At 47.1% G+C, this 14,349-nt stretch overlaps 1 protein-coding gene across 3 annotated transcripts in view; it reads left to right on the top strand.

The window, feature by feature from the left end:
• PHTF1 (putative homeodomain transcription factor 1) overlaps positions 1–14,349 on the top strand; it is a 272,612-nt gene that overhangs the window by 80,928 nt on the left and 177,335 nt on the right. For all 3 annotated transcript variants that reach the window (XM_044283480.1, XM_044283481.1, XM_044283482.1), the window contains one exon: positions 445–603. In XM_044283480.1, coding sequence (XP_044139415.1) covers positions 445–603 — 159 coding nt within the window. The remainder of the gene's footprint in view (positions 1–444; positions 604–14,349) is intronic.

A 14,349-nucleotide genomic window follows, 5' to 3' on the forward strand; every position in this document is an offset into this window, starting at 1 on the left:
GTTTAGGTTTTGCACCAAATAGATAAATGTGGACAAAAAACCCCCATAGAAATAAGCATGGACAAATTTATATTTAGGTTTATTTTTGTATTACTAACACTTTTGGAAGTTTTTCTTTTTTACTTGAGTAACAATTTCTATCCACTATGCAGTTGGCGGTGCTAAGTAGTTCCAACACCTATTTCCAGTACCAAAGCTACTGCAAAACAGCTAATCGGCGGGGTTCTGTGAGTCGGGTCCTATCCAATCTGATATTGATAGCCTGTCCTAACAATAGGCTATCAATATAAAAATCCCAGAGAACCCCTTTGTTGCCATATGACAGGTTTCCACTTCACAAAATATACAACATAGTGTATGGTATCCATAATTATCAATGCCTGGGACATGTAGAATAATGTACAATTGTATGAGCTCCTCATATATAATTATCATTTATTTCAGGTTCCACATTTGCCAAAGCTAAACCTGAAAGCCCATGGACATCCCTTACTCGGAAAGGGTTAGTAAGGGTGGTACTACTTCCTGTGTTTAGCAAGTGGTGGATGCGTGTGACCAGCCCTGGTGTCTTCACTTGGCTTTTGGTGCTTTACATCATGCAAGGTATTATGCTTTGAGTTTGTTAGTGCTGTACTTTTACAAGTGTAATTGCGTCTAGAATGTGGAGTAAAATGTGTCAACATCATCACCCATCACCCATCATGAACCACAGTGATACATTTGGCACATCTTTAACTATCTGTCTACATCAGGCATCCTCAAACTGCGGCCCTCCAGCTGTTGTAAAACTACAACTCCCACAATGCCCTGCTGTAGGCTGATACCTGTAGGCTGTTCAGGCATGCTGGGAGTTGTAGTTTTGCAACAGCTGGAGGGCCGCAGTTTGAGGATGCCTGGTCTACATTGACACATCTAAATCTTAGTCAGGATTAGTAAATTTACCCCAATATGTTCAGTTAGTCATTTGCTTTAATTCAAGTGATATTACTTAGCATTTTTATTTTAGTTCACCATAGGACTGTGTGCAACTATTTAGGTATATTAACATAAGAAACTATTTTATGATAAAGCCAGCTCTACTATATACAGTTCCTTGCAAAACTGAACAAAATTCATTTACTTGGGGTGTCTTATCCCAAAAAGTTAGTTTACAATCACATGTGTGCAGAATCCACCTCCTATTGCTTCCAATAGGAAATCTTAGTAGTTTATATGAGCAAATTTTTCTGTACGCGGTTTCTAAAATTGCTTTACTGAAAAAAAGGTGACATGTATGGGGCTAAATCTGCAAGTGGATGGCATGCAAACTGCAAAACTGTGGCAGAAATCCAAGGGTCAGCCTTAGATTTCTGCTGCTTATTCTGCGGCAAATATCCGTTGAGTGTTTTCGATATGTATTTTTATCATTTGAATTTAACCATATAGTGGATTCACGTGTGTCAGGTTTAGGCCTCATGCACACGGCCGTTGTTTCGGTCTGCAACCGAGCCGCAGCTTTGGGGGCTCGGATGCGGATCCATTCACTTCAATGAGGCCACAAAAGATGCGGACAGCACTCTGTGTGCTGTCCGCATGCGTTGCTCCGTTCCGTGGCCCTGCAAAAAAACATGTCCTATTCTTATCCGCGCTTTGCGTACAAGAATAGGCAGTTATTTTAAAGTCTGCCTGTGCTGTTCCGCAAATTTCGGAACGCGCACGTACGCCATCCGTGTTTTGCGGATCCGCGATTTGCGGACCGCAAAACACACCACGGTTGTGTGCATGTAGCCTTAGCTGGAGAAATCTCTTTTATTATCTCATTCACTGGTAGAAACCAAGTTAAAAAAAAAAACATTCCACTGAAAGGAAATGAACTTAAGTGACTTTACACCCTATACATTTTTGCAACAATATTTGCCACTTGTGAATCCACCCTTAGCCCAGTTCACATGAGGTTTTTCAATGTGAATACCATCAACTTGCTGGTGTTTTAGCCCCAATCAATGGAGCTAGATCAGGAGCAGACAGCCACCGCTGTTTCCAGTGGCATCCATCTGGAAATAGTTACATAATTGTTAAGGCTGGAAAAAGACAAAAGTCCATCAAGTCCAACCTGCAATCCTGCTATATCGATCCATGTAACAAATCCCTGGATCAATATCAATCTTTCTTTTGAAAAGAGGTTGGGCCAAAGGGAAAGGGTATGTAGAACATGATTTCTATACAATGTAATAAGCCTCAATGTTATTTTGAATTAAAAAGTCATCTAAACTTTTTTTTTGAAGCCATCTGCTGTATTTGCTGTGACCAGCTCCTGCGGCAGGCAATTCCAGAGATTCACTTACTGTAAAGAATGCTTATCGTCTCTTATGACTGAAACTTTTTTTCTCCAGGTGTAGGGAGTAGCCCTTGTTTTTTGAGGGGGTTTAACACAGAATAACCTCCTTGATATTTTTGGTATGGTCCGTTTAAATATTTGTACAGGTTAAGGACGAATGCGCACGGCTGTTTTTCATGGCCGTGAGCGGTCCGTGGATCCGCAGCCTGAATCATACCAGTGTATTACTGTATTGCGGCGGCAGCAGGGAGCGCACGGCGTCATAGCAACCAATGACGCCGTTCGCTCCTGCTCTCAGCAGGAATCCAGGCCGCGGTTCCACAGACCGCTCACGGCCGTAAAAAACGGTTGTGTGCATTCGGCCTAATCATGTGCCCCCTTAGACATCTATTTTCAAGGCTAAACAAATTCAGCTTGTTTAATCTTTGCTCACAGCTAAGATCTTCCAGGCCCTTTATTAGTTTAGTTGCTCTCCTCTGTACTTTTTCTGTATGTTTTATGGACTGGTGCCCAGAACTGAACCGTATATCCCAGGTGAGGCCGCACCAACTCTTTGTATAGTGGCAATATTACATCCCTGTCCCACAAGTCCACATATCTTTTAATACTAGACAAAATTCTGTTGGCCTTAGAGGCAGCTGACTGGCATTGCATGCTGTTATTTAGTCTATGATCTACTAATGCACATAGATCCTTCTCAACAAGTGACTCTCCTAGTTTTACTCCCCCTAGGACAGTGGTGGCGAACCTATGGCACGGATGCCGGAGGCGGCACTCAGAGCACTCTCTGTGGGCACCCGCACCCTGGTCTATGGTGTACCAATGTGCCTTACACTTTTCCTGCCATTCATCAGTGCAGGTCGCACTATGAACACCACAGGCAGCACATTTACAGTTATATAATCCTGTATGTAGTCCCGTAGGAGGCCCTCAAACATTTTTCCCACTATGAACGTTAAGCTTACTGGTATATAATTTCCTGGTTCGCAGCAAAAAAATATACATATCCTTTCTTGGTATGGTTGCAGCTAAAAACTACTGCTGCATGAATGCCAACAGGTTTTTGGTGTGGAATCTGCTCCAAAGTCTTCCTGCATCAAAGTCTGTGTTAAAGGGCCTTAATTATTCACTTACATATCTTCACACATGAGGCATCCGTATTACCTTCAGGGGCAATTTTTAATCATTGAATTTTAATCATTTTGGGCAAAAATAAATAAATCTATTGGTCTTTGTAAAACATTGTCAACAATTTTCAGTGTACTGTATCTGCAGAGCCTTTATTTCTGCTTAACAGAGATGCCATCGGGGAGCTGCTGATGGCCCAATCTAAACTCCTGGCAGCTCATAAACACCTATTTAATCCATATTGATATCAGGTTGCTAAGAAATTAGCTATGACGCTAGCTACTTTTGCAGTCTATGTGATTGGATGCTGCCAGGATGCACGTCGAGCTGTGGTTCAGATACAATTTAACAGGCATTTTTAGCTTGGCTATTTTCAGAAGTCCCATTGAAATGAATGGGAAGCGTACTGCACAAGTGCGGCCATTGCTCCATTCACTTCTATGGGGCTGATGGAAATCGCCCAGCATTCTCATAGGAATAAATGGAGGGTGCCCGCTCAAGTGCGGAGGTGCCCTTCAGGACTTTGACAGCTCCCTTCTAAGTATTAGATATTGGCACATCCTAGCAATATGTCCGAAATGGGAATACTCCTTTAATAATATGATTGCGCCTATAATTTAATGTGAAATGTAGCAAAATTTGCTGTATTTCTGATATACAGTATGATGTCAAGTTTTAACTTTATTTATAACGCAAATGCGCCAAAAAGAATAACCCTCATGTGCCTGGTGATAAATTTGGAGCATCTTTAGACTTTTTACACTGTCTACATTTTAGACAGGATTATTAAATTTGACTCTTTATTTAATGGCCAACAAGAGGAAATTGTTATATGTATTGTAAGGGGTTGCTCTCTCTCAGGGGGTCGCAGTCACAGAATTTTTCACAGATAACAAGATTTAATGTCCAAACTGGTGCTTTATTGTGGCACTTAAGCACCCGCACAAACATAAGCATCAAAATGAAAGTAATTCCTGCCCTTCTGGGCTCTAACTAATACACCTCTAGTCACAGGTTATCCACGGCATCTCAGGCTCAAAGCCTTTCTGTAGTGTCACTTTCTCTCCCAGTCACACACACAGGGTTGTCTTATCCCTCCTTGATTACAGCCCAGCTGACTTCACCTGTGATCTCCTCAGCTAAAGGGAATACCTGTAGAGGACTAGGGGTGTGGAATGAAAGACTCCCACTACCAACCTGTCTCCCAGTCCAAAGAAATCCAGCCCATACAACTTTAACCAAAACAATTTCCAGCAAGCTATGCCTTGCTGAAGCAGCACTATTTCTGGATTTCAGTTATCTCACCCAGCTAAACTGAACCACCGGGTGAAATACACACCCCCACCATACCTCTACCGTGCACTTTGTCACCCCCCCCCCCCCCCCGTTCACGCCTGTGGGGGTGAACACGTGCAACAAAACAGGATGCCTTATTACCCTGCAGTTTTCTGTTGCAATGCTCCCCCGAGAATTTAAAATTCTGCAAGGAGAGAAACCAGTCGGACCTGTGCTGTATGGAAAAGTAGCATTCTTTTAACGACATGACCCACCTGGCCACCTTCCTATTTCTCTCTTTGTTCCTCCACATACCGATCCAGCAGAGCCCAATTTGTCACCACTGTAAACCTTTTACCCCCCCCCCAACCAGTATTTTATTGATTCGACTGCCCACTTAATGGCTAAACATTCTTGTTCCGTGACGCTGTTCCTTTTTTGCACAGGATTCAGCCTTCTACTAAGGTATCTCACTGGCTGCTCCTTACCATTTACTATCTGATACGACACCGCTCTCAGTCCCTTATCAGACACACCTGCCTGGACCCAAAATTATTTCCTATAATCTGGGATCCAGAGCGCTAGCTTACCAATATCCCCTGGTTTATTCTCTGAATTACTATGTGTCTTCCCAACATTATTTGAAGATATTTCGAAATCACCCACATTTTTACCCACAGGGGAGCTTCTTCCCCGATCATAACCTACAAAGGAAAGTGGGTGTCATCATCAACACATATTTCACATGACCCCACATTTTCATTATGCATTTTATCTGCACCATTATTTAAAGGGACAGGTACAGGTTCTGCAGGAGTTTTGTCACTTGCTGCAGAAGTGTCTCCTCTTCCCCACAACTCCCCAAATAATGGGAAGTCACGGCCCAATATTACATCATATGTGAGCCTCTTGTCTACCCCGACATCACAGGTCACAGTTTCAGCCTGAGTCACCAATTTGATACGGGCAATGGGGTAAACCTTGGTATCTCCGTGAACACACCGCACATTTATATGTTTGTCCAGCACATAGTACCCCTCTACTAAGTTCTCATGAACCAAAGTTACCAGACTACCAGAGTCGAAAAGGGCCTTGATGTAATAGCCATTTATCCTCACAGTATGTATCTGCGGCTCAGTCTCTGGCTTGCACAAAAAGATTCTGCAAACAGTAACTGTCACCGACTAGTGTTACACTCCATGGGCTCTGAGGTAAGAGGGCAATAAGCAGCAATATGTCCCCACTCCTGGCACCTCCAAGACTAGGGTACCCCTGGTTTCCCATGCGATAAGACCTTTCTAGGACCAGACTGCCCCTGGGATTCAAGATCAGTCTTTTGCTTGCGCCTAACCTCCAGAGCCTTGCTCCCTCTTGTATTTTCACACATATTTTCACCAGCTGGATCTCTCTTACCCACAGATGTCACCGATCTGGCACTTCTGGGAGTTTCTGGCATGGTAGGAACCTCACAGAGGTAATCCTCAGTCGTTTCCACCAGGTTGACCAGCTGGACAGCAGACTTGGGATCTCCATGTCCAACCCAGCGTTGCAGCTCCGCAGGGAGGGCCCTGGAGTAATGGTCTACCACCACCTTCTCCATGATCTCCGCCGATGTAGATAACTCTGGCTCCAGCCATTTTCTCACCAAATGAAACAGATGAAAGATCTGGGACCTGGCCGGCTTTTCCAGACTGTAGTTCCAGTCGTTGACCCTCCTGGCAAGTACCGCTGGAGTGACTCCAAGGCGAGCAAAGATCTCCAATCTCAACTTGTTATAGTCCCGGACATCCTGCTCCTGATGTCATAGTAGGCTTTTGGGGGTTCCCCTGTTAAAAAAAGTCACAATCACCTCTGCCCACTCTGTAGCTGGGAGTCTCTCTCTTTTCGCCACTCACTCAAACACGGTCAGGTAGGTCTCAATGTCATCATCAGGTGTCATCTTTTGTAAGGCTTGCTGCACAACGCTCCTCACATTATCAGTGCCTGGGAGGTTCCCCTCCGCTCATTGGGGTTGAGTCACAGCAGTTTCTCTAAGTGCAGCAATCTGCTCTATTAACAAATGATTAGTTTCTGCTGCTGCACCATGGCCTGTTCTGCTCTCTTTTTATCCTCTGCATGCAACCTTTTCTGCTGCTCCATGGCCTGTTGTTTCTGCACCATGGCCTGTTGTTTCTGCGCCATGGCCTGTTGTTTCTGCGCCATGGCCTGTTGTTGCTGCGCCATGGCCTGTTGTTGCTGCGCCATGGCCTGTTGTTGCTGCGCCATGGCCTGTTGTTGCTGCGCCATGGCCTGTTGTTGCTGCGCCATGGCCTGTTCATGCCGTAGGTTAGCCTACACCAGCTGCTTCATCATCAATTCTATGGCACTTTATGTACTTTGCATTGTAGTTGCAGCTTTTACCCAGGATATAAAAGTTACAAACCAAAAGGGAAAAAAAAAACTCAATAGGTCAGCCATAGAGGTTTGTCTTATCCCTCCTTGATTATAGCCCAGCTGACCTCACCTGTGATCTCCTCAGCTAAAGGGAATACTTAAAGTGGACTGAGAGACTCCTACTACCGACGTGTCTCCCAGTCCAAAGAAATCCAGCTCATACAACTTTAAACAAAACAATCTCCAGCAAGCTATGCCTTGCTGAAGCAGCACTATTTCTGGATTTCAGTTATCTCACCCAGCTAAACTGAACCACCGGGTGAAATACACCCCCTCACCATACCTCTACTGTGCACTTTGTCACAGTATGTATATGTATGTTCTGGAATTATACTTGCTATTGTAAACATTCTGAATTGGCTACAGCTTAAATTAAAGGGTTTGTACAGGATTTTTATATTGATGGCCTGCTGAGCTCTTCCAGTCCACAATGGAGAGCTACTGTACTGCAAAGAAACAGATATGCAGGGTTGCGGAGTCCCCCCCCCCAGCAATTCAAGTATTGATGGCCTTGAGAATAGGCCATCACTATAAAAACTCTGGACAAACTCTTTAAAAATCAAGATACAACCCCTTTAAAACACAAGCGAAATATACTTTCCTCAAATTTCCTTTTTGTCAAGGTAACACCCAGCATTATTTTATTCTACACAAGTAATATGGAAAGAGTTAATACACCAATTACAGCTAGTTTATCAGCTCTCCCTAATGCCACTTCACACTGTAAAATAAAAAAGCAAAATAACAGCAAAAAAATGTTTTAGGCTCCATTCAGACATCCGTAGTGCATTGCGGATCCGCAATACAACCGGCCGGTACCCCCATAGAAATGCCTATTCTTGTCCGCAATTGCGGACAAGAATAGGAAATGCTCTATTTTTTTTTTCGGACCAGAAGATTGGGACCGCGCTCTGGAAATGCGGATCTCTTCCAGCCCCATAGAGAATTAATGGGTCCGCACCCGTTCCACATAATTGCGGAACGGATGCGGACCCAGTCTATGGACGTCTGAATGGAGCCCTAATAGGGAGGGAAAAAATCCCTTTCTCAGACTTGTAGAAAAGAAAATCTCAGGTAAGCAAATTTTACTCTTCCTCATCATCAGTGCCGTAGCGTGGGTTGCCAGCACCTTGGGCAAGCCAAGTATTGCGCCCCCCCCCCCCCCCAGCCTGTGACCACACCCCTTTTTTACAAATAATGTAGTAGATATCATCTGCAGTCCTATGTAACACCACAGATAACACGGTGATAACTCTCTGTGTACAGATAATGTAGTAGACGGGTGTGAGGCCCCAGATTTCAGAACACACACAGTGTGACCTGAAGTCTAGGGCCAGGCTGCTACAGTGTGGGCCAAATTCTATATCCACCTTCCCATCACTACAGAACATACAGGGTAATGCAGCACCCCATACCTCTTACATCCAGTGATGTTTCCTTTGATGTAGATGTTCCTTCCCTCTTTCCTCATCTTCTCCTTTCAGACCTTCAGACCAGACCACCATTTTCCATCCATTTCTCATCTCTGCAGTTTGACAAAAAAAATCTTAGTTTACTACTTTTCCATCTCACTCCCATCTTATGGACAAATCATCCTACCATCTCCAATACTCTGCCTGCCGTGCTCCCCAATATTATACTGCAGAAATAGATAAACACCCTGGTAATAGTAGTACCATGCAGATAGTGCCCTTCAATAATTATTGGTACACAGTGCCCTAAAATAACTGCGCCCAGCAAATAGTGCCCCTGACACTAATAGTGTAAACATACCATCCCCCCAAAATAATTGTGGTAAGCTGATACTGTGCCTAGGGGCCCCCACAGCAATAGTGCTCCCAAAAGTCTCACCAGTAGGAATAATTCTCTGCTAGAGCACACATGGTAGAATTAGTGCTCCTACAGGGACCCCAACATGTCCCCACTGTGCCCCAGAAGTAATAATGCTTCCATAGTGCCCATACTTGTAATCATGTTCCCCATAGACCCCTAGTAGTAATAAAGCCCACCATAATGCCCCCTAATAGTAATAATTCTCCTTATAATGTGACAGTGCATAAAATACCCCCTTTTAATGCCCCCAGTTGAGCTAATGTCCCCATAGTTCCCCCATAATGTGTCAGTATAAAATACCCCTATATAGTTCCCCCAGTAAATGCCCCATAGTGCTCCTCTCCCCCCTTCCTCCTAGTGCCCCCCATAATGTACCAGTATAAAGTACCCCTATATAGTGCCCCAGTAGATGCCCTCAGTGTCCCCTATAATTTGCAAGTATAAAATACCCCTTCTAAGTGCCCCCATAGATGACCCCATAGTACTCCTCTCCCCCCTTCTCCATAGTACCCACCATAATTTGTCCCAGTATAAAATGCCCCTATACAGAGCCCCTCATATAAAATACTCCTTTGTGGCCTCAGTAGATGCCCAAAATAATGTGCCAGTAAGAAGTGTCCCCATAGTGCCACCCAATAATGTGCCAGTAAGATGTGCCCCTATAGATGCTCCCCAACAATGTGCCAGTAAGTGCCCCCATAGATGCCCCCCAATTATGTGCCAGTAACAAGTGCCCCCCATAGATGGCCCCCAATCATGTGCCAGTAGCCAATATTGTACCATATAAAAAATAAATACTTACCTCCATGGCAGCGGTGCGACGCAGGCCTCTTCCGGCCTGTGTCCCCATCTGTATGGCTCAGGCGGTGCTATGACGTCATCGCACCGCCTGCATTGGCCTCTGATAGGCTGCAGGCAATAGGCTGAGGACGGCGATGCAGATGACAATAGGGATGAGCGCTTCCAAAATTTTGCACCAGGGGCTAAGGCACCCACCCCATGCTACACCACTGCTCATCATACTTATCAGCACCCAGGGACTTAAAGGGAACCTGTCATCAACTTTATACTGCCCATACTAACGGCAGCATAAAGTAGAGACAGGTAAGTTGATTTCAGTGGTCTGTCATTCATAAGTTAAAAGTAAGTGGTTGCCGAGAACCAACATCACAACAATTGAAAAGAGTCATGGCCACCTGAGAAGAGTCATGGCTATTCATTAATCCCTGCTCTCCCTGCCCACCTTCTGATGACTGACAGTCCTCTACTAGAGTTGAGTGGACACCTGGATGCTCGGATTCAACGGGTTCGGCCGAACTTCACAAAAAGTCATGGAAAGGGCTTGAGGGCTGCAAATGGCATCAAAATGTGGTTAAGAGCATTGCAAGTGCTCTGCAAACAAATGTGGATAGGGAAATGACTTTAAATAACATAAAATACGTAAAAATAAATGAGGAGGACGAGGTCCATATGGAGTAGGAGGTTGAGGAGGCGGTGGATGTGGCGGTGTATGTGGAAGCGGCGGTGGAGGAGGAGGTAGCCTACACTGCTTTTTGGTTTTAAATTTATTTGTCTTTTTTAAAATTAGGGTACACCCCAAAACATTGGGAAATATAACCTGTGATAACCCCCTCCAGTCATGCTAAACACACGTTTAGACAATACACTGGCTGCAGAGCAGGCCAGCACCTCCAAGGGGTAAAGGGCAAGCTCAGGCTAGGTGCCCAATTTGGAGACCCAGAAGTTACAGGGGCTAACCCCTGTCAGTCAGTTCGTGTAGGCGCTGTTATTGGAATGATTAATAACAAATTATAGGGAATGTCACTGTGGTATTTTGGATTTGGAAACGTTAGCCAGGAGAGTCCCTGCTGCCGCTTTGTTGACTCTCGGTAACTTCTGCCTGATCACACGTCCCTCTGACGTCCACCATCCATTTGGATATCCTCTCTATCAATTTTCGATGTTCTTGTCATGGAACCATGAACCAGACGTACAACAAGAGATAAGTGGAAAATAAGAAGGTTTTATTGAAGAGCAAGCCGTAGCAAAGTCCGAACGGATGGCTAAACCGAAGTAGGGTCTTGCGGAGACAGAGGTCAGGAACCAGAAGGGTAGTCAGACGAAGCCAGGAACAGGAACCAACGGGGTAGTCAGACGAAGCCGGAATCAGGAACCAACGGGGTAGTCAGACGAGGCCAGGATCAGGAACCAGAAGCAGCAGCAGTCTTGGAAGCATGTGAACACAGGAGGACCAAGCAAGGAACTGAAGCCACAGACCTCCTATATATATGAGCTAGGCATCCAGCTCCTCCCAGTGGGAAGGAGGAGCCGCAGGGTGGGAGGCTACAAGAAAACCCAGAAACCAAGATGGCCGCCAGCACATGTCAAACGAAGGGAACAGCAAGGAGGTAAGACCATGACAGTACCTCCCCCTCAAGGGCCCCTCCTCCGCGGAGTAAGGAACGGTTTCTGAGGGAAGCGTGCGTGGAAGGCTCGGAGCAAGACAGGAGCATGGACATCTGCGGAGGGAACCCAGGAACGCTCCTCTGGACCATAACCACGCCAATGGACCAAAAACTGCACCCGGCCGCGGACCAGGCGTGAGTCCAGGATATTGCTCACCTCATACTCCTCACGATTGCCCACTTTGACCGGACGAGGCCGAGGAATCGAGGAAGTGAAACGATTACACACCAGTGGCTTCAACAGGGAGACATGAAACACGTTGGAGATCCGCATGCCAGGAGGAAGCGCAAGGGCATAGGCTACCGGGTTTACCCTGCGAAGCACTCGGAAGGGACCAACAAAGCGAGGCGCCAGCTTGGGAGTGGGCACTCGAAGGTTGAGGTTGCGGGTGGACAACCATACGCGGTCTCCGACCTGGTAGGAAGGAGCGGGCGCTCGTCTGCGATCAGCCTGGAGTTTCTGGCGCTGCGCAGAGACCTCAAGGGACCTCTGGATCTGTACCCAAGAAGCACGTAGGACGGAAAGGTGATCCTCCACAGCCGGAATATCCTGGGGAGAGAATACCTCCGGTAACACGGCAGGTTGGAACCCATAATTGGCCATGAAGGGAGACGTCCCAGAGGAAGAGTTCACCGCCGTGTTCCTGGCAAACTCAGCCCAAGGCAGGAGGTCAACCCAATTGTCTTGGTGATCGGAGACATAGCAACGAAGGAATTGCTCCAAGGCCTGATTGGATCGTTCTGCAGCCCCATTGGACTGAGGGTGGTAGGCCGAGGAGAAAGAGAGATGAATCCCCAACTGGGAGCAAAAGGCGCGCCAGAACCTGGACACAAACTGACTCCCCCGATCCGACACAATCTCCTTGGGCAAACCGTGCAACCGGAAGACCTCCCTGGCAAAAATCGAGGCCAACTCTTGTGCAGAGGGTAACTTCTTGAGAGGAACACAGTGGCACATTTTGGAAAACCGATCCACAATCATGAGAATGACCGTATGGCCTCGGGATGCAGGGAGGTCCACAATGAAATCCATCCCCAGGTGTGACCATGGACGCTCCCCGGTGGCTATGGGTTGCAAAAGGCCCAACGGAAGGTGCCGAGGGGACTTACTCTGGGCACAAACGGAGCATGCCGCTACATATGCGGCGATGTCGGAACGTAGAGAAGGCCACCAGAACAGACGTGAAACCGCCCAGGACAGCTGATTCTTTCCAGGGTGCCCCGCGGCCTTGGAGTTATGGTAGGTTCGCAACAACCGAGTGCGCAACTCCTCAGGCACAAAACATCTGCCGTTGGGTCTCCCAGAGGGAGCACCAGATTGAGCCGCCAAAATCTGCTCACCCAGAGGAGAAGTCAGGCTGGTGCGAATAGCGGCCAGGATCTGATTCGGGGGTATGACCGTAGTCGGAATCGACTCCTCCCCGGACAGCTCGGAGTACTGCCGTGATAAGGCATCCGCTCTGATGTTCTTGGAGCCGGGTAGGTAGGAGACCACGTAATTAAAACGTGACAAGAACAGAGCCCATCTGGCCTGACGTGGTGTCAATCTCTTGGCCTCAGAGAGGTAGGTCAGATTCTTGTGGTCCGTCAGGATGAGAACCGGAACTACCGAGCCCTCGAGCAAGTGCCTCCATTCTTTAAGGGCCTGCACGATGGCCAATAACTCCCTGTCACCAATCTGATAGTTGCACTCCGCGGAAGACAGTTTCCGGGAGTAAAACCCACAAGGAAGCAGAGGACCCTCTGGTGTTCTACGCTGAGACAGGAGGGCGCCTACTCCCGTCTCAGACGCGTCCACCTCGAGGACAAAAGGCAACCCAGGGTTGGGATGCGACAGAATCGGAGCCGACACAAAGGCGGACTTTAGAGCCTCAAAAGCTCGGATGGCCTCGAGCGGCCAGACCTGAGGATTACTGCCCTTCCTGGTCAGATCCGTGAGAGGCTTGGCTAGCATGGAAAAGTCCCTGATGAACTTCCGATAATAATTGGCGAAGCCCAAAAAGCGCTGCAGGGCACGAAGCCCACTGGGCTGGGGCCACTGTAAGACAGCCGAAACCTTCTCAGGATCCATGGAGAACCCCTCAGCGGAAATGATGTAACCTAAGAAGGTTACCTGGAACCGGTGAAATTCGCATTTCTCAAGCTTACCGAACAGCTTGTTCTCTCGTAAGCGTTGCAACACTCGTCTGACATCCAGAATGTGGGCCTCCATGGATGCAGAATATACCAAGATGTCATCCAAATAGACCACCACACACTGCTGCAACAGGTCACGGAAAACATCGTTGATGAATTCCTGGAAGACTGCGGGCGCATTGCACAACCCAAAGGGCATAACCAAGGATTCATAATGACCGGTCCTGGTGTTAAACGCGGTCTTCCACTCATCGCCCGCCTTGATCCTTACCAGGTTATATGCCGCCCTCAGGTCGAGTTTGGTAAAGACCTGTGGCCCCTTTGAGGCGATCGAACAGCTCGGAAATCAAGGGTATCGGGTAAGCGTTCTTGATCGTGATGCGATTGAGACCCCTGTAATCGATGCAAGGCCTCAACTCGCCGCCCTTCTTTTTCACAAAGAAAAATCCAGCCCCTGCCGGGGACGAGGATTTGCGAATGTGTCCGCGTGAAAGCGCCTCCCTCACGTACTCCTCCATGGCCTCATTCTCCGCTACCGACAGTGGATAGACTTTGCCACGAGGAGGAACGGCACCGGATTGTAACTCTATGGCACAATCGTATGGGCGGTGCGGAGGTAGGGCAACCGCGCGCACCTTATCGAATACATCCCGGTACTCTTCGTATTCAGGAGGCAACAGAGAGTCCGAGGAAGTACACAGCAACTTGACAGGCCCATGGATGCAACTAGCCCCACACTGCGGTGACCACGAGAGGATCTCG

Source organism: Bufo gargarizans, chromosome 3 (genome assembly GCF_014858855.1).
Source record: "Bufo gargarizans isolate SCDJY-AF-19 chromosome 3, ASM1485885v1, whole genome shotgun sequence".
Lineage (NCBI taxonomy): Eukaryota > Metazoa > Chordata > Amphibia > Anura > Bufonidae > Bufo > Bufo gargarizans.